The following is a 21,233-nucleotide window of genomic DNA, read 5'->3' as shown; positions in this document are numbered from 1 at the left end:
TTATTAATGTGACGTATCACATTGACTTGCAGATATTTAACCAGCCCTGCAGCCCAGGAATAAATCCCACTTGACCATGGTGAATAATTCTTTTCAAGGTATTTCTGGATCTGGTTTTCTAGTATCTTGTTGAGAATTTTTGCATCCATGTTCATTAGGGAAATTGGTCTGTAGTCAATCAAAGTGATGACTTTGGTTTTGGAATCGAGGCAATGGTGGCCTCATACATGCCTGCATATATTTCAATTAAAATCACATTGAATTGATGAAACAGTTAAGTGGGAATTAACAAGTTTAGTATATCAAAAATTCCTATTCAACAACACTGTATGTATTTCTACTTACTACAGACTTATTTTATCTCAATGATTTGAAAGTTTTGTTTACAATTTGTCTATTATATATTTGTGTTGTAACAGAAGGGAAAAGGAATTTGGGGAAGATATCTTCCTTTATTTCCAAGTCCAGTCTGTCCCTTATGATAGGAATATTCTGAGACTGGTAGGAAGCTTGGTGAAAGTAGGGTACTGAGTTTTAGGGGGATACCAGCAGAGTAGATTTCTCCCTTTTATACCATGCAGCAGCCTGGAGATTAGCATCTAAGAACTCTGAGACAAGATTGAAACAAAGCAGATCCAGAAGAAAAATGAAATATAAAAATATAGCATTGATATTAAGAAATTTGAAAATATTATTTATTACTAAATAATGTTAATATGTGGTGCCTGGGTGACTCAGTTGGTTAAGTGTCCAACTTTGGCTCAGATCATGATCTCACAGTTTGTGGGTTTGAGACCTGTGTTGGGCTCTGTGATGACAGCTAGCTCAGAGCCTGGAGCCTGCTTCAGATTCTGTGTCTCCCTCTCTCTCTGACCCTCCCCTGCACACACTGTCTCTCTCTCTCTCAGAAATAAATTAAAAATTTTTAAGTAATATTAATATGAAACATCAATAAATAAAATTACTATGAAATAATTATCATTTAATAATAGTAATAAATAAGATTAATATAAAATTATATTTAATTTTTAATATTAAAAATTTTTAAGAATAAGAAAAATAATATAAAAGGAAAAGAGAAAGCTGAAAGAAATAAGATAGAACTAAAAGCAAAAGTTAAAAATATAGGGAGTAAGTGCCCATGTTAAAATATAAAATATTGAAATAAAAATAAATGGGAAAAGAGGAATTGATTAAACTAAAATACATAAAATGTAAATAAAACAAAGTATAAAAGAACTTAACTTTTTATAAACCCAAAAAATTCCTCAAGAGTGTGATTAAAGTTAAAAGGTTAAAAATAGGATTAGGAATGAGAATGTGACATGATCATAGATAAAAGAACAAAAATTAATAAGAATAAAATTTGTATGTCCCTTGCCAACACCTTTAAAACTTAGAGAAAATGCAGGGCACCTGGGTGTCTCAGTTGGTTAAGCATCCAACTCTTGATTTTGGCTCAGGTCATGATCTCAGTTTATGGGATCAAGCCCCAGACTGGGCTCTGCACTGACAGCATGGAGCTTGCTTGGGACTGTCTGTTTCCCTCTCTCTCTCTCTCCCCCACACCCTGCTCATGTTCTCTCTCTCTTTCAGAAATAAACTTTAAAAAAAATACTCAGAGAAAATGCATGTTTTTCTACCAAACTATAAATACCAAAACTGACCCAATGAGTGAAAAATAATTGTTTAATTACTATGTTAGCATTTGGAAAGTAATAAAATACAATTATTTATTTTTATTTTTTTAAGTTTATTTATTTTAAGAGAGGAAGAGTGAATGTGTGCAAGCAGGGCTGGGGCAGAGAGAGAGGGCAAGAAAGAATCCCAAGCAGGCTTCCCTCATCTCAGGTCCCAACATGGGGCTTGATCTCATGAGATCATAACCTGAACCAGTATCAATAGTCAGATGCTTAACCCACTGAAACACCCAAGCTCCATTAGTTTTTATTTTTTTAAGTAAACTCTACCCCCAACGTGGGGCGTTGGGATCCTGGGGTGCCTGGGTGGCTTAGTCGGTTAAGCATCCGACTTTCGCTTAGGTCATGATCTCGCGGTTCGTGGGTTCGAGCCCCGCGTCGGGCCCTGTGCTGACTGCCAGCTCAGAGTCTGGAGCCTGTTTCAGTCTGTGACTCCCTCTCTCTCTGACCCTCCCCTGCTCACGCTGTCTCTCTCTCTCTCCTAGAAATAAATAAAACATTAAAAAAAAAAGTAATATCTACTGTCAAAACTTAGAAAGAGCAATGCCATCTATAACTGGAAGGGATGTGAGAAAACTACACATATTTTTTGATGGAAGAAATTTGAATTATTAGAAGATTTAGAACACAATCTGTCCACATATGGAAATGGCTGTGGGACTTTGCCCAATAAGAATGACTTTGGGGCACCTGGGTGGCTCAGTGAGTTAAGTGTCCGATTTCGGCCTAGGTTGTGATCTTGCCATTACCTGAATTTGAGTCTTGCATCGGGCTCTGTGCTGATAGCTTAGAGCCTGGAGCCTTTTTTAGATTCTCTGTCTCTCTCTCTCTCTCTCTGTCTCTCTCTGCTCCTCCCCAACTCACACTCTGTCTGTCTGTCTCTCTCTTGAAAATAAATAAACATTTTAAAAAATTAAAAAAAAAAGAATGACTTCAAAAGTGGCACTTCTGAATCTTCATTTCCCAGTGGCTACAGACAATCCTGAGCCCTGATATAGTCTCAGGGCTTACAGGGGACTAGCTGGCCACCAGCGGCCAGTTGATTACATTGTGGTAATGGCAAAAACTTGTCCTATTATCCTGATTATTTGCTCTACCCATCATGCTTCTTCCAGCACTTCTACTGAAAAACTTATTCAACAGAGCTTAAAATATCATGCTATTCTGTGCGACATTACTTCTAATCAATGGACTTTTTTATATAGGAAAAGAAATCAAAAACAGATACTGGTCCTATTATGAAACTTACCATCCAAAAGTTGGCTTTATTTTTAAGTATAGGTGACATAAAATGTTACATTAGTTGCAGGTGTACAATGTAGTGGAAAGGATTCCATAAGTTTATACATTATGCTGTGCTCAGCACTGTTACAATACCATTGACTATGTTCTTAATACTGTGCCTTTTATCCCTATGGCTTATTCATTCCATACTGGAAGCCTGTGTCTCCCATTCCCCTTCACCCATTTTGCTCATTCCACTGCCCTTCTCTCCTCTGGCAACCATCAATTTATTCTCTGTATTTATAGCTCTGATTCTGCTTTTTGTTTGTTAGTCATTTGGTTTTTCCAGGTTCCACATATAAGTGAAATTATGTGGTATTTGTCTTTCTCAGTCTGACTTATTTCATTTAGTATAATATCCTCTAGGTCCATCTATGATGTCTCAAATGGCATGATCCCATCCTTTTTAGAGCAGCATAATATTCCTTTTTTTAATCTTGTAAATGTTTATTTTTGACAGAGAAAGAGACAGAGTCGGGCATGGGGGCAGAGAAAGAGGGAGACACTGCAACAGGCTCCAGGCTCCACTCTGTCAACACAGAGCCCAACGTGGGGCTTGAACTCACGAACCATGAGATCATGACCTGAGCCAAAGTCAAACACTTAACTGACTGAGCAACCCAGGTGCCCCTGCATAATATTTCATTGTATACATATACCACATCTTCCTTATCCATTTGTCTGTCAGTGGATACTTAAGTTGTTTCCATATCTTAGCTATTGTAAATAATACTGCAATAAACATAGGGGTGTGTGTGTGTGTGTGTGTGTGTAAGGGGCAATTAAATATGGTAGACAAACATACAATCTTTTCAAATTTGTCTTTTCATTTTCTTCAGGTAATACCCAGTAGTGGAATGATAGGATCTTATGGTACGTCTATTTTTAATTTTTTGAGGAACCTCCATACCTTTTTCCCATAGGGGTTGTACCAATTTACATTGCTACCAACAGTGTACAAGGGTTCTTTTTTCTCCACATTTTTGGCAACACTTTTTTATTCTTACCTTTTTGATTTGAGCCATTCTGACAGATATAAGGTGCTGTCTCACTATGATATTAATTTGCACTTCTTTAATGAATGTTGATGTTGAGCATCTTTTCATGTGTTTTTTGGCCAAAAATGTCTGTTTAGGTCCTCTGCTGATTTCTTAAACAGATTGGTTTTGTTTTTTGTTTTGTTTTGGGGTTTTTTTGGTGTTGAATTATATAAGCTTTGTATATATTTTGAGTATTAACCCCTTATCAGAAGTATAACTAGCAAATATCTTCTCCCATTCAGTAGATTGCCTTTTTGTTTTGTTGATGATTTCCTTCACTATGCAAAAGCTTTTTATTTTGCTATAGCCCCAATAGTTTATTTTAGCTGTTGGCTTTTTAGAATGGCAAATAGTCTGTGACAGCACCACCTGGGCCACCTTTCATTGGCATGATGCTATTTTGCAAGATGCCATGTATACTTTGAAACTGTAACTGATGCACAAAACTGTATCTTCTGTAGCCATATTTTGCAGATTCAGAGACTACAGGGTTACAGAAGGGTAGTCCTTCTTGTGATGACCCCTGAAAACCTACTCACAACTTTTCGCCTCTCCGTGAGCCTGAGCTCCAGTAGCTTAGAAGCTTTTTGGCATCCAGAGGGGAAAAGCTCTTACCAAGAGACCCAGTAAATGGTCCCATTGAATTGGAAACTACAACAGCCACATCCCATTTCAGGCTTTTCATGTACCTTGTTCATGTACAAATGGGTTGTTGTCCTTCAACTGAAGATGTTGCCCAGAGTGACTGATCACAAGACGCACGGGAAGGTGATTCATGTGTTCATTCAGTACATGTGTATAGAGAGACTGTTATGTGTCAGGCACTGTCTGAGTGCCTGGGACACACCAGAAAACAAAAAATGAAATCTTGCCTTAAAGTTTTCATTCCAGTGTGGGGTAAGACCTTCTAGGGAACCTCTAAAAGATAATGAGTACTAAGGGCAAACAAACAAATGAAACAAAAAGTAGAGAAGAACAGGGGAGAAAGGAAAATCCAGGGAAGAATCAAGTTGTTCTATAAGATTTAAAGATTGTTTTTTGATGGAAGCACAGTTGAATAGATGAAAGGTGGAATTTTTGGCTACTTAATGAAGGAAGGTTTTTACTCAGGGCCACGTGCTGGGTTTTGTCCTAGGGATCGAGTAACACTAAGCCAGAGCTATAGACTATAGTTTATATGTGGCAACTGAGGTGAGCTAGGTTTCAAGGGCTCCCTGTGGATTGGCTAACTTGAAAAACTTCTTGGGCTCTGGGGCATAGTGCCTGTTCCTTGTGTCTGGCACCGGGCCCCAGCTGATTAGGATGATGTGTGGTGGTCTGGAGCCCAACAAATGAAGTGTTTGGGAGTGTAGATTCTCTAGATTCTCTAGAAAGGGACTCACCAGCCTCGAACCAGGGCCCCAAAACTGGGTCAAGGCAGCATTTTTAAAGTTATGCTGCACAGGGGAAAGGGACAATTCAATATGGTGGACAAAGTAGGACCAGATAGGCCTCAATAAGAAGGGAAGATTTAAGCAAACATGGAAGTGGGAGAGTTAGCTGACAGGTGCAGAAATTTCTGGCAGAATTCAAGTGATTCTCCAAGAAAGCTGTGAGTGTGGATGAGGAAAAATAGTTACATCTTTTTACTACACCAGCAGAAATTTAACAAACTCTCAGCTATGAATGGCAGCAACAGACCACAGGGGTATCAGCAATAGCTGTGGCTTTGTCACTGAGAACAGTCAGATCTCTTTTTATTACATTACAATTTGTTACATACTGTAGTAAAATATTTCTGTGTTCCTCACAATTTGAAATCGTGGCAGTTATTATACCTGCTGCTAGATCTTGTTATTCATATGCATTATGAAAGAAGTATAATTTTACTTTATTGCAAAGTTGTTGTTATATTTTATGAAGTATATTTCAAAAAGGTGGTTTCTTTTATGATTTTATGTATTTTACTTCATGATTCTGGAAACGTTATTCTGAGGAGCATTGCCATTGGCTTTACTGGACTGCCTGTTTTCTCTAAATCCGTGTTTCAGACATGTGCAAACTACCATTTCCCTACCAAAAGAAGAAGAGCAGAGAGTAGAAGGAAGAGAAAACTGACTGTCTTTATCTCCATTCCCTGCTTCAGGCGGCCTGTCTGCCAGAAGCCATGCCCACTACCAGTTCCAGGCCTCCCCACCCATCGTCCCAGGTTCTGATGAGCAGCCCCAGTCAAGAATCCAGCTCCAGGCAGGTGATCTGGCTCCTGGGCTTTTAAAACACCAGGTCTTGGGGCTCCTGGGTGGCTCAGTCGGTTAAGCATCTGACTTTGGCTCAGGTCATGATCTCACAGTTCATGGGTTCGGGCCTCGCATCGGACTCTGTGCTGACAGCCAGCTCAGAGCCTGGAGCCTGTTTCGGATTCTGTGTCTCCTCTCTCTCTGATTCCCCCCATTCATGCTGTCTCTCTTTCTCTCTCTCAGAAATAAATAAAACATTAAAAATAATTTTTTAATTAAAAACATAAAATAAAATACCAGGTCTTCCCTTTGTCCTTTCAGCCTCGGTAATGCAGCTGTTCTCAGCTGTTTGCTGTTGCAGTGTCTGGGTGGCCTCACCATCTCCCATTTGTCTTTCCTATTCCCCATTGTCATTAACAACCCACATCAAGTTCTTCCTTTGAACTACCTCTTGTGGACTCTGATAAGCAGCAAACCACAATAGTATTAGCAGTATCTTTGATTTTTGTCACCAAGAAAATTCACATGTATCATTAGAGCTATCATGTGCTGCCGTCTCTATGTAAAGTACTTAGGTTTAGTAATGCTGAGACATTATCCATACATAACAAGACAAGGTCACAGCATAAAATGGGGAGAAATGCCCACTATGCAGAGATCTTGGACTCAGAACAAAATGCAATAAAAGACTTCTTGGGTTCCTGGGTGGCTCAGTCGGTTAAGTGTCCAACTCTTGGTTTCAGCTCAGATCATGATCTCACAGTTTGTGGGTTTGAGCCCACATCGGATTTGTGCTAACAGCATGGAGCCTGCTGGGGATTCTCTGTCTCCTCCTCTCTCTGCCCCTTCCCTGCATTCTGTCTCTCTCTTTCTCTCTCAAAAATGAATGAATGAATGAATGAATGAATGAATGAAAAAATTTTTTAAAAGGAAAGACTTTTAAAAGACTCCANAACTTAGCTGAGGACCATGGGGGAGAAGAAGGGGAGAAATGGTGGGGGAAAGGGAGAGAGGTAAACCATGAGAGACTCTTGAATGCTGAGAACAAACTGAGGACTGATGGGTGTTGGGGGGAGAAGGGGGAGATGGGCATGGAGGAGGGCACTTGTGGGGATGAGCACTGGGTGTTATATGGAAACCAACTTGACTATAAACTATTTGTAAAAAATAATAATAATAATGCCTTTATTACAGCATTGTTGAGAGGAAAAAAAAAGACTCCATTTTGGAAAAGAGTGTGACTTTTAAAAATTATATATTGGATTATTGTATTATATCAGAAGGAAGTTTCTATTTTGTTCTGCTTGTTTTGTTTTTATTGAAATATAATTGACATATATTAGTTTCAGGAGTAGAGTATAATGATTCTGTATCTTTATATATTGCAAAATGATCATCACAATAAGTCTAATTAATGTCTGTCACCATGCATAGTCACAAAATTTTTTTCTTATGAGAACTTTTGAGATCTACTCTTTTTATCAACTTTCTTTTTTTTATTTTTTAAGCTTATTTATTTATTTATTTTGAGAGAGAAAGTGAGCATGAACAACGGAGGGGTAGAGAGAGAATCCAAAGCAAGCTCCGTGCTGTCAGTGCAGAGCCTGACATGGGGCTCAAACTCAAGAACCATGAGATCATGACCTGAGCCGAAATCAACAGTCAGACACTTAACCGAGTGAGCCACCCAGCACCACTTGGCACTTTTAAATATACAATACAGTATTATTTTAACTATAGTCATCATGCTCTGCAATACATCCTTGTGACTATAACTGGAAGTTTATACCTTTTAACCCCCTTCACACATTTTTCCCCCTCCCCTACCTCTGGCAACTACCAATCTGTTCTTTGTGTTTACAAGCTTGGTTGTTTGTTTGTTTTAGATTCCAGACAAAAGTGAGATCATACAGTGTTTATCTTTCCCTGTCTGCCTTACTTCATTTAGCTTAATGCCCTCAAGGTCTGTCAGTGTTGTCACAAATGGCAATTTTTTCCTTCTTACTAATGCCTGAATAATGTTCCATTGTTCATCATTTTCTTTATCCATTGATTCATTAATTGATGGGCATTTAGCTAGTTTCTAAATCTTGGCTGTTACAAACAATGCTGCAGTGAATATGGGAGTACATTTATCTTTTTCAGTTAGTGTTTTCACTTTTTTTGGATAAATACTCAGAAGAGTTACTGGATGATATGGTCAGTTTTATTTTTAACTTTTTGAGAAACCTCCATTTTGTTTTTCATAGTGGCTGCACCAGTTTGTATTCCCACCAACAGTTGCCATTTCTATACAACCTTGACAATACTTTCTTGTCTTTCTGATAATAGCCGTTAGAAGAGGTGTGAGGTGATATGCCGTTGTGGTATTGATTTGCATTTCCCTGGTTAATGATGTTGAGCACCTTATTATGTGCCTGTTAGCCATTTGTATGTCTTCTTTGGAAAAATGCCTATTCAGATCCTCTGCCCAATTTTAAATCAGAAAAAATTTATTTTGCCCATGTGTTGTATGAGTTTTATGTATTTTGGATATTAACTCCTTGTCAGATACACGATTTTCAAATATATTCTTCCATTTAAGAGGCTGCCTTTTTATTTTGCTGATAGTTTCCTTGTTGTGCAGAAGCTTTTTAGTTTGCTATAGTCCCAACTGTTTGTTTTTGCTTTTGTTGCCTTTCCTTTTGGTGTCGATTCCAAAAAATCACTGCCAACCAAGACCAATGCCAGGGATTTACCATCTATGTTCTTTCAAGGTGCTTTATGGTTTCTGGTCTTACATTCAAATATGTAATCCATTTTGATTTGATTTTGTGTACAGCGTTAAGATAGTGGTCTAGTTTCATTCTTTTGCCTGTGGTGGCCCAGGTTCCCCAGCACCATTTATTGAAGAAACTGTCCTTTCTTCATTGTATATTCTTGGCTCCTTTGTCATAGAAGGAAGTTTTAATTGAAAACATAAGTACTAGAAAAAGGATGCATAATGACAGTTGGTAACCAAAGGTCTCTGAGAGCCATCTGTTATTGTGTTTTGTTTTTGGTTTGGGCTACATAGCACTTCCTTCCTATTTGTTTACACACACATGACATAGGATAGCCAATGAGATAGTCACCCCAGGATTCAAATGTTAGGAAAGTCATCCAAAAAGAGAGTGATACTTAGAAATTATATGTAGCTGAGGTGGCCACATAGCTGACCCCAGTCCCAGAGATGACAGTGTCTGCATCCTGATGACACTGTTCACACAGTATAAATTTGGCTATGTTTGAACTGCCTAGATTCCTTTATTTCAGCCTATTTCTACCCTCTGGTTCTCTAGTCTTCCCATTGATTCTATGAGCTAGCCTATCACCTGCCCCTAAAGTCCTTTCCTGCTTAGAATAGCCAGGATTGGTTTCTGTAGACTGTAACCATTAAGAAACCTAATAAAGTTTTATTCCAGATATTTCATGCCATAACAAATATTTTATTTCATTATATTTCCTGATTGTTGTTTGCATACTCTGTCTCTAATTCTTAATCTTCGAATCCTTTTTTGTAGTTTTGTTATTACCATTATAGTTTGAATTAGACATCTGCTCACTATTAGTACATGAAGTCTTGAGGCTTTTATATATAACAGAATGTTTTCCATTCAGAAATAATACTCCTATACAAAATTTAAGCCTCACAAATTATGGCTGCTGATTTTCCTTTGTTTTATTAGGAATATGACTTGGAATAATCTCTTGTGTCATTCCTATTATGTTGAGTCCCTGTTAGACTTTGCTTCTCCTAAACTGTTTCTACAAAATATCAAAACAAAATGGAAATTATAGTTAATTATCTGGAATGTGTGTGTACGTGTGTGTGTGCAAACATTCAAACGCTTAGAAACTTTTAGAAACATACTGATCTTTTTAGCCACTATTTTTCACTTATATCCCCTATATCTTATAAAATAATTAAGCTCTTATCAAAACTTATCTATTGATAAATTTACTGATATATTTTGAGTACCAGTTAAATGGTTGACCCTGCAAGGCAATTAAATGTATTCACATTTCTATTAAATCTGGAAGAGAGAATATAAGATTACTACCAGTTTTCATGAGTCCATTGCCCAACACTTGGGGAAGGAAATAAGATAAATTTGTAGCAAGTCCATTTGGGTACAAACTTCAATAATATAAATATCTACCAGTAGCTTTTAATCAGCCAATGTCATGAATATCCCAGCCATCATTAAAAAGCACAGCCGTCATTAGAAAGAAAGATCATCACCAACACATTTGCAGTGCAAATATGTTGGTATGCAAATCCTGACTGCCATTTTTTAGCTGTGTGGCTTCACCCCTGAACCTCAGTTTCTTCATTCATAAGATAGGAATATAAGAGTAAGAACATCTCATTGGGGCACTATGAGAAATAAAATAATACAGAGAGGGCACCTAGCAACTAGAACATAGTAGATAATATCATTGCTATATTTTTATTACTTTGGAGTATATAAAAATATGTTTATATATCCATGGCTTAAAAAATAATAGATTAAAACGTATTTAAAAATTTCCACTGAACTTGAATGATAACCCACTCCAACCTCAATGTTTCTTAATTTCTTAATTAAAAATCCATTAACATGAAGGTATTCATGAATTAGGAATGAGAAAAGTGTTCCAAGTTGATCAGTTCCTAAATATTCCAAGTGTGTAATATCTAAGAATTTTAATTTATCACCATAAACTACAAAGCATATTTAATCCAGTACAAATCTGCATTGTTTATGTACTGTGAACGGTAGATACATGATACCTGATAGCATTGTCAACATTTATGCCACACACTGTAATGCAGATCTGCAGTGTGACCCATATCTTTTTGAGATTTTTCTTCTCTTTGACACTTCATGGTATTGTAAAAATGCTACCTTTATCTGGCTTGAAGTGAAAGCAGTACTTTGAGAAGCCAGAAGATGGCACTGGTTTCTAAGAATTATGCATCGAAAAAGAATATGCTGCTTTGGATTCTGATCATTTACCATTTCTTTTGCTGGTAGAAATAATGATGCTCCACATTTTCATCAGTTTTCCTATCTTTATGTAAAATTCTGTTTGTTCTTAGATTTTCTCTAACAATTAGATGGAGAAGTGAGAATAGTAGAATTTTATACACAGAATGTTCGAATGATTTAGTATGAGCAGGAATTGGCAATCAACCAGTGATATTTATTTCATGTTTTTATTTGATGGTGAGCTGAATACTGTATGTCCATTTAAATAAAGAGCTTGATTTAATTCAGGTATTGAGTGTTATCTTGAGTTCAGAAAGAATAGGTAAACGTATGTTTCCTATACAAGTCACCATCACCCATTGTTGTTAATAGCATGTCAGAAGAGACTTAATTTTCTCTTCTCTTTACATGAAAATCACATTTGTAGGTTACCACTTTTTTATTTCTAAATGTTAAACAGTGTGGAAGCATACTTGACAAGGAGTTTATTCAACAACAGAAATAGAAACCAGAGCGATCATGTATATGGTTTTATACCCTAATATTACTTATGCAGGATATGGAGCTAAATCTGTTGCTGTCTTACTAAGAAGAGGTTAAGAACAAAGAGAGAAGAAAAATGTTTACACCCAAATCTACAGAACAAAGCTGGAGAGGCAAGCAGTAGATTTGTATTTTTGCAACTGTATCCATCTGCCTAAGGGTATATGAATTTTTTCCTGGCAATGTTAAATGTATATTTTGAAGTAGTCTATGCTGCTAAACACCATGCTTGCAAAACTGGCGTACCGAAGTCTTTCAAAATCAGCAGTTTCCAGGGGAAAATCCATCTACCATCTGCTTGCTTCATTAAAATACATAATAGAGGAGGAAGAACTGAATTGCATTTCCACTAGCTCAGCGCTCCCTGGTGTCCAGTCTGCTAAAGGTTATCTACAACAGCCCATACAGAAAACATAAGCCAAGTAAATATCAACCACAGCTTTATTTGGTTTTCTTTTTGTCTTTTGTATTTGTATACAACTAACACAAGGAGCTTTATTTTAGAAAAGTAGATTTAGACATGACAGTTTATCCTGAAAACACTGTATGTTTTCAGGAATTCTTTAATAAACTTAAGGAACTTTTCTCAAGTCCCACTTTGTAAAGTTTTAAACAAGATTGTGAGGGAGTCACACAGATATTTTGTTATGTAAAAGTCAAACATTTCTGTCAAAAACTTTCAATTGCTCCAAGAAACATAATTAGTATTTTTATCTTATAAGTTCAAAGGACAGTATTACAAGTATTAAACATAAAGCAATCTCAAAAGAAAAAAAATTATGAGATTGTAGTTATGTTTATTCAACTTAGTTATGAAAAACAACTGATTTTGAAGTTTGGAGCCTCCTTCTTGATTTTCAGTATGGAATATATTATTTGACTTTTTGCCCACACTTGAAGAATTAAGATTCTAATATCTTTGCAAAACTCCAGAAATAGTCTCAATCGTTAGAAACAAATGACTAGAAAATGCGAAAAAAAGAATTCAAAGAAGCAATGGTTACCATTGGTGATGGTATAGAAATTCCGTTTGTATTCCAACAGATCCAATTCTTTCTTTAACGACATAAGACATAACAATTAAATTATTAAATAAACAGTAACAGCAGAAAATAGCATATCAGTGTCACTATTTTCTCAACACCATGCTAAGCCCTTTCCCAACCATTTGATAAGGATGTATGTATCTCATACCCAGTTAAGCCCAGCACTGTTGTACACCCTGGGACTGACAAAGGACAGGCAAGCTCTCTGCCCTGATGAACCCTACCATCTGATTGGGGAAAGAAACAGTAAAAAATAAACAAATAGTGTATTATGTAATTAGGCTATAGTAAGCAGAGCGATAAGGGTGGGGGGAATTAGTAGTTTAATAGGATTCTCAAAGAAGACCCCTGTGAAGAGAGGATACTTATACAGAGTCTTGAAGGAAGTGAGGGAGCAAGCTATGTATCTTTGGGGGGAGAATATGTTCCAGGCATTGGAAACTAGAGGAGCAGAAGCCCTGAGCTGGAAGCATGTTTGGTTTGCTTAAGAAACACAAAGTGGTTAGTAAGGCGGGAGCAAAATGAGCAAAAAGAAATGGGTATAAATAAATTTGGAGGCTGGGAATTTGAGGCTACGTTAAAGAGTTGGTTTTTTTTAATTCAAAATTCAAGTGACAACACTAGAGGGCTTTTAGTGTGCAATTAATATTTAAAAGTCCACACTAGCTACAATATGAAAAGGAGACTGTGTGGGGAGAAAGGTGGCAAAGGAGACCAGTTAAGAAGCAAATAGTCATCCAGGCTACAGCAAATAGTATGGTAGACTTTGTTGACATTGATGGAGGTGGTGAGATGTAGTGAGGACATAGTTTGAAAATAAACAGGATTTTCCAGTCAACTGGTTGGTGTGGCAGTGACAGAAACAATTTAGATTATGACTAGTTTTCGTTCTGAACAAAGACAGAGAAGACTGGGGAAGAAATGTGGTTGGGAGGAAAGGTGAAAGCATTTCAAGACAAAGAAATAATCAACAATGTCAACTGCTCCTGAGACACTGAATAAGAAAGAAACAGAGAATTGGCACTAAATGTAAAAAATGGTGGTCACTGGTGATCTTCACGTAAGAAATTTTAAAGGAATGAGAGATGCTAATCTGACTGGAATGAAATCAAGAGTGAATGGATAATAAGAGAGGAAAAAAGAAAGAAATGAAAAAGAAAGAGAAGAAGTCAACACAGATGCTCTTTAGAGGAGTCTTATTAGAATGATGAGCAGAAAAACAAGGAGTAGTTGTCTTTCTGAGGAATGTGGAGTTGAAGAAAGAGGCTTCTTCAGATGGAGATATTTTAGTATATTTGATTCAATAAAGAAGAATTTGGTGTCTCCTGGGAAATGGGAAAGAATTGCTGAAACAATGTCTTTGAGTCAATGAAGGGTGGATTCAAAATCCAAGCAGTCAGCTTTGTAACCAGAAAGAAGGCAGAACACATGGATTAAAATGAAAGATTTGAGGTGGGGAGGATTTGATGGGGTAGTTCTCTGTTCTTCGTTTATTTTTCTCAGTGAAATAAGAAGCAGGATCATTAATTGAGAGACGATGAGTATTAGATGTTAGAGGCGGGAGAAGAGGTGTAAATTAGCTGCCTTAGAGACTTGACTGGGAAAATGTCGAAGCATGGCAGAGCATGCACTAGAGGCTCACCTTCCCAAGATTTGCGGTTAGCTCAGATGTGTTTCTTAAAACCACATGCTTTTCTCATTCTTCACACAAAGTTTGGCCACTCTTAACTAACCTCATTTTAAAGACAAAGAAACTAAAACAGAGAAGTTAATGTGCCAAAATTTAAATAGAAAGTGAGGAAATCCAAAATCAAGTCTGAGCTGGCTGCCTCCAGCGGCCTCTCCTCAAAATGTGAGGTGACCTTAGTATGTCATGTGTCACTGCCAGGCAGTGGGCTTCAGAAGGCAATACTGATTGCAGAGTTGAAAAGGTATTCTGCAATCTGAGCCTTTTTCCCACTTTCCCGTAGCTCATCTTGGTCACTTCTATGCATAAAGCATTGGTAATTCAGATTAAGGACTAACGACAAAATATTTTTTAAAGAAAAAAATACAGGGGCGCCATTGAGCGTCTGACTTAGGCTCAGGTCATGATCTCACAGTTTGTGATTTCAAGCCCCACATGGGGCTCTCTGCTGTCAGTGAGGAGCCCACATGGAATCCCCTCTCCTCCTCTCTCTCTCTCTCTCTCTCTCTGCCCCTCCCCGACTCATGCTGTCTCTCTCTCTAAAATAAACATTTAAAAAAGAGAGAAAAATATTGTTACATTCGAGACAACAATGTGTTATTTCTCTGTCCTGATTGGGAGTGAGAAAATTTTGCCATGGCAAATTTTCTAGAAGACAGAAGTTTATACCCTTTTATTGTGGTAATTTTTGCTGAAACGTATTCTGTAAGCATAATGTAATTATCTTGGGCAAAGATTCTATGCTGAGCTTACAACCAAACGTTATATTATAAGAAAGATTATGACATTTTCCCATCATTGAAGGTTTGTAGAATTTTTAATGACCCTAGGTGATGTTGAGATACATAAGACTTTCTGACTGCCTAAAATGTCCCAGTCTGCTGTTAGTGATTTTGCTCCATTCTTCCACACACTAAATAATTCATATTTAGCTCAAATCCCAGCATCCCTCTTCCTTCCTCATGGTCCCAATCTCTTGCTGTAACTTTAAAAGAACTGAAGAAAAAAGACTGCAGAAGTTCACATATGGAGACCGTGAGGCAACTAGGGATTACAAAAGAAAAAAAGTCATTTAATAGCCCTAAAATATTCTCATTACAATCTGTTCAATTTACTGATTTGATGACGACTGACACTTCTAGAAGTCTGATCTGGGAATTTGTGTAATAGAGTAATCAAATTAACCAAATGTTGCCTGGTTGAAGATCATAAAGGCCTTACTTTCAACAACTGGAAAGAATCATTTGTAAAGCTGAAAATCCTCTTTCTCTAATCTGGGTCCCTCTGTGTTCTCCTGCCTGATCAAGCAAAATGGAGACAGTGTGCGTGAGGACACAGGGGACTCTTCACAAGTGGGCTAGACATTCCTTGGCCCCTTGTCCTGATTCCTATTCTCACCCTTAGAAGCCCTGTCTTTTCACAGGCTCTGAGTTGCCAAAAGACAAAGCACCTTGAAGTAAGTCACAACTTACGGTTTAGAGAAACAGTTTACCTACCTAGAGACCGTGGTTCTCTCTGCACTGCTATCTAGTCAAATGGGAGCTGCCTCTGTGATTTTGTTTTTTAGTAGCCACATTTTTAAAAGTAAAAAGAGACCGATGAAATTCATTTTAATAATACATTTTATTTAACCCAATATCTAATGCATTTAAAATGTTATTAATAAGATATTTCACATTCTTTTCTCTATACTAAGCCCATCTCAGTCAGCTGAGCCAGAATTCAGGTGCTCAGCAGCCACATGTGGTGAGTTGCTGCATTATTCAACAGTGTAGCAATAGACTAAGAAATGCCCTGACAGATCCATTCCTGTGGGCACGGTTATCCTCAGTCTTCAGTATACATTATACTTCTTTTCCATTGTATGAAATGGTGTCACATTTCTATTCACTATATAAATATCACACATTACCTCATTCCTTGAGTGACCCGTTAACTTCCTCACATTTACAACTCAGTATAAGCTTAACTCATTAGATTAGATAATGTTAGATTTCTTGGTATCATCAGAGTCCTAATTTCGTTCTTTTTTAAAACTTTTTTTAACATTTATTTATTTTTGAAAGAGAGAGACAGAGCGTGAGCTGGGGAAGGCGAGGGGAGAGAGAAAGAGGAAGACACAGAATCCGAAACAGGCTCCAGGCTGTGAGCTGTCAGTACAGAGCCTGATGCAGGGCTCAAACCCACAAACTGTGAGATCATGACCTGAGCCAAAGTCAGGCACTTAACTGACTGAGCCACCCAGGTGCCCCAGTCCTAATTTCATTCTTAACCAAGTTTGGTTCTCCAGCTCCCTCCATCTACTTCAACCTTCATATTTCATCACTAGATGACATTTCTAAAAGGCAACTCTGACCAGCACCCAACCACTCAAAGATTATAGAGAAAATATCAAGCTCTTCATAATTTGATCCCTGTCTGACTATCTCATTACATTCACTTCTACTTTTCCTCTTTGTACTTCATTCTTGGACAATTGGACACTCCATGAGTTCCTTGACTATGACATGCTGGTTGGGTCTCCCCGCCTGGAAACATGCTGTTCTTTCTACCTGAAAGGATCTTTCCTTTTTTTATCTACCAGGTAAATTGCTGCTCATCATCTTTCAACTCAACTTTCCATCCAGTTCATTTGGATACATTAATTGACCACACACTAGTTTCTTGGGGTTTGAGATCTTGCTTTATTATCTTTGTGTTGCCAGCATCTAGCACAGCATCCAACAGTGAAGTGTCTATGAGATGTATATCTCTCAATCTAACCTAAATGTACTAAACCTTTAAGTAGACCCAGTTGTAAATTATTAACAAGAAATGTTTTTTTAAAAAAGTCCTTCCTAAAAAAAAACAAAATTCCTCTATTTTAGTATGAAATGTAGTTGAATTCTATTGTTTTTAGTGGCAACATCAAAACTCTGTTAGTTCTTTATTTTGTTTCAATGCCAGTACATTTCATTTCCTTCAACTATTATACCTAGAGTACTACTGCAAGCAAAATCCCCAATAGAAACAGCTTTATTGTCTCTGGAATACAAACCATACATTATTTCATCAGGTAAAAAATAAATATAAGAAGTGGTATATCTCAAATTCGTGCTTCAGGTTCTGATGAGTTTTGAGAAGAAAAAACATCGTAGGCCATGCATGCCAAGGAAAAAACTGATAAGATTTTGACAAAACCTTACTCGACTGATTCCACACATTACTCTGCTTGAATAGTTATATGAAACAAACAGAAATAAAAGCCTCTGATAAGTAGAATCACTTTTCTCAGGATAGTACAGTCATTTGTTGTATAAACAATTATAACCAGATATACAAGATCTTTTGTTTTAAGCATTAGGTACCAGAGTGAGATTATCTCTTAAGGCTTATAAAACTTCTAGTTGTACAACTTCCCAGGAGAGCCAATATTTCTTGAGAAAGGAACAATATAAGGTATTCAAAACAAGCAGTTCTCCCCTGTATCAAGCTGTCTCAAACTAATAAAATTAGATCCCAGGAACATCTTTTAATCTGGGAATACCATCCCTAGCAGACAGGGATGGGGGTCAAAAGTCCCTTTCTGTTTCCTGTAGTCCTCTTGGAGTGGGGAAATAAAATAAAAGCCAGTTAGGACTATTTACAAACAAAATAGAGCAATAACAGAGCAAAATTGGAAAGGAGAAGATCAGAGGCAGGACAAAAAGAGCCTAGCTGGCTAGCAGTACCTCTCAATTAAATTCTGTTTTGTCCACACTGGCTCTTCAACTTTACATTTAACCATTTCCTGTTTCTACCGAATCTCCCTACAGCTTTAGTCCTACTTGAATCCACGCTTTCATTTTTTAACTGGCATCTTAACAGAGTAAGAATAAACATANAAAGTCGGACGCTTAACCGACCAAGCCACCCAGGCGCCCCAAGAATAAACATATTCTTTTAAACAAAGATTTCTACTTAAAAGATCTGGGCACTCACAATATGGTGATGGAAACTGATCTGTTTCCATCAGTCTTGCCTTTCCTGCTCTGACCTACGGCTTTGTCTCTTACAGAAGGACAGGATTAGAAAAGCACAGCTCGTGTCAAGCTGTGAATTCCTGTCTAAGTCATAGCCGGTGTTTGAACGCCAAGTCGTATTTACAAAGCACCTGGGCACACACTTTGGCTGCCAGCGATCTTTTTTATTTCTAAAATTACTCTTCACAATATAGGGCTTTGCTTTTTAGGTAAATTCTTCATTATGTAGAAAGGCAGTGTAAGGTAAGGGGTTATATACAGGATCTCAAAACAGTGCACTTCCTTTGTTCTGGTTTTGAAATTCCCCATTGAGTCACTTACTTGCTCAATGCTGAAGGGCACTTAAGTCTAGTTAATGTGATAGTAAACAGCCTATCTGGCCAGATGCATCAGCAAAACATTGCCCTCCTTTTACAAGTACACGTGCAGGTTTATTTTAACTATTTGGTTTGGATTTTTCCACAGCTATTAATATTACTCAGCCCAGGTTCAGTGGTACAGATGCCTTTGGATACACTTCATTCCTGGCTTATTCACGGATCCCAGACATCAGCTTCGATTATGAATTCCGCTTGAAGTTTCAGCTGGCAAATAATCACTCAGCACTGCAAAATAACTTAATATTTTTCACCGGACAGAAGGGCAACGGTAAGATTAATTGAACCCTCTAGGACTTGCTTAGCTCCTTAAGGAATACGTTAGAAATTCTTCAGGGATACTCTAATTGGCTGTGGATGAAGGAGACATTTGCCTAAATGCAGCCTCCTCCTGTTTTCTGCCTCGAGCACGCTCCTTGTAATCCTGTGTTCAGAAGTTCCCTGACCCCTTCTGAAGCCTGTTCACACCAGGGCTACTTCTTATAATCAAGGGCAAGAATTCCTACAGGCAAACATGAGGGTAGAGAAGGTGAATAAGTCACGTGAGAGGTGAGCTTATTGATTTGTCCTTGCCTCTGTTTCTTTCTTTTCCATACATAAGGAGGGAAGGGAAATGCTCAGAAAGAACATCGTTTCACCATGTGTTGTGAAATGGGAATATGCCCTCAAAGGAAACCATTCCAAGTTAAAGAAGTAAATACTTAAAGTGCTTGGCCTGTAATAAAGTACTCCAATGCCCTAGAATTGGTGGGAAATCAACTTATAAGTTAAATTTGTCTGTCTTAAGTAGAAACTGGTTATACATTTGTGGGATCAAGGAAAAATACATATAATTTACTCCCAAGTCAGCAGCTAACTAGTTAAGCAATCAAGCACCTACCTTGTCTAGTTCAGTATTCTCATCTGTGAAATCAACATATTACACCCAAAAAAGACCTCTCTCTCAACCATCAGTGGTTCTATTGTGCTAGGGTAAATAACATATTCTGTTCTCTTTTTTTTTTAATGTTTATTTTTGAGAGGAAGAGCGGGGAAAGGGCAGAGAGAGGGTGACAGAGGATCTGACACAGGGCTCAAACCTACAAACCTCATGACCTGAGTGGAAGTCAGACACTCAACCAGCTGAGCCACCCACATTCTGTTCTTTCCAGCTCTTTCAGTGACTGTCTCTAATGCTGAATACTGGTCTCTGTGTTAACACATGACTGAAAGGAGCCCACACCCCAGGTGATGGGTGATGCGTCCGCCTTCAGCCACTTCTGGGAGGATGCGGGGGGGGCTCTCTGTCATGTGAAGTGCTGTTCATTCCACGTCCCAAGTCTGTTCAAGTCATACCCGCCTCTACTGCCAAACTGTATGACCTCCTCCTAACCAGTGCTCCCTGCCTGTAGTCCATTCTCTGATTTGCACTCTTCAAAAGAGTTGCACTCTTTTAAACAAAAGAGTTATTTTTTTTAAAAACCTTGGTTAAAACCCACCTGTGACTTTCCACTGAATTTAGAAAGTAATCTATACCTCCTTACCCTGTTCTCAGAAGGCCTTCAGGATCAGGCCCCTGTCTCTGTCTCCAGCCTCAAGCTCTCTCCATCTCTTCACTCCTCTCCTGTAGATCTTCCCCCAGCACCTAAACCATCAAGTACTTGCCTGTCTCAGAGACTTTATGCCAGCTTTTTCCTCTGCCTTGACAGGGAGCAGCTCTGAGCAGCTTGTGGGGCCTGGACATGTAGACTTGGATCCAGTCTCCTCCACTTATGAATTATGCGTCAAGTTGCTTAATGTCTCTGTGCCTCAGTTTCCTCACTTTTCATATGGGTTTAGTAATGGCAGATTCTCCAATGGAGTTGTGAGGATTAACATAGTTGATACAAGAAAAGCTTTTACAATAGAATTGGACTCGGTAAAGATGACAGTTTCTATTTTCTCAGGGAGGCCTTCCCCGACCACCTTCACAACAGTAGATATTATCACACTGCATCCACGTTATCCTGTAACCCAGCTTCTTGCGTATTTCCTTCAAAGCCTATACCTCAGTTTGTAATTCTTTTCTCTGTTTTTTAGATAGTTTATTTTTGTCAGTCTCCACTACTTACAATGGGAGCTCTGTGTGGACAGAGACCCACACTTAGCATACTGGCTGACACATAAGCAGTATTGAATGAATGAATAAAAGAACCACCATAAAAATAGATAATTGTATGATAAGTAAGACAACAACACAGTTGCACAAAGGTTTTAAAAAGTAACCATTCTTGGGGGTTTCCAGTTCAGAAGCCATCTTCTTTTTTTTTTTTTTTTTTTTTTTTTTTTTTTTAAGACTTTTTTTTCTTTCCCATTTTCCCCATAGC

General features: G+C 37.9%; 1 protein-coding gene across 1 annotated transcript in view; it reads left to right on the top strand.

Moving 5' to 3' along the window:
- The window catches only part of EYS (EGF-like photoreceptor maintenance factor), a 730,244-nt gene that overhangs the window by 643,504 nt on the left and 65,507 nt on the right, over positions 1–21,233 (top strand). Inside the window, exon 13 of the mRNA XM_077769091.1 lies at positions 18,977–19,159. Coding sequence (XP_077625217.1) covers positions 18,977–19,159 — 183 coding nt within the window. The remainder of the gene's footprint in view (positions 1–18,976; positions 19,160–21,233) is intronic.

The sequence above is a fragment of the Crocuta crocuta genome, unplaced genomic scaffold (assembly GCF_008692635.1).
Source record: "Crocuta crocuta isolate KB4526 unplaced genomic scaffold, BGI_CrCroc_1.0 scaffold205, whole genome shotgun sequence".
Lineage (NCBI taxonomy): Eukaryota > Metazoa > Chordata > Mammalia > Carnivora > Hyaenidae > Crocuta > Crocuta crocuta.
The sequence above is the reverse complement of the archived record's forward strand: the minus strand, read 5'-3'. Positions and strand labels throughout refer to the sequence as shown.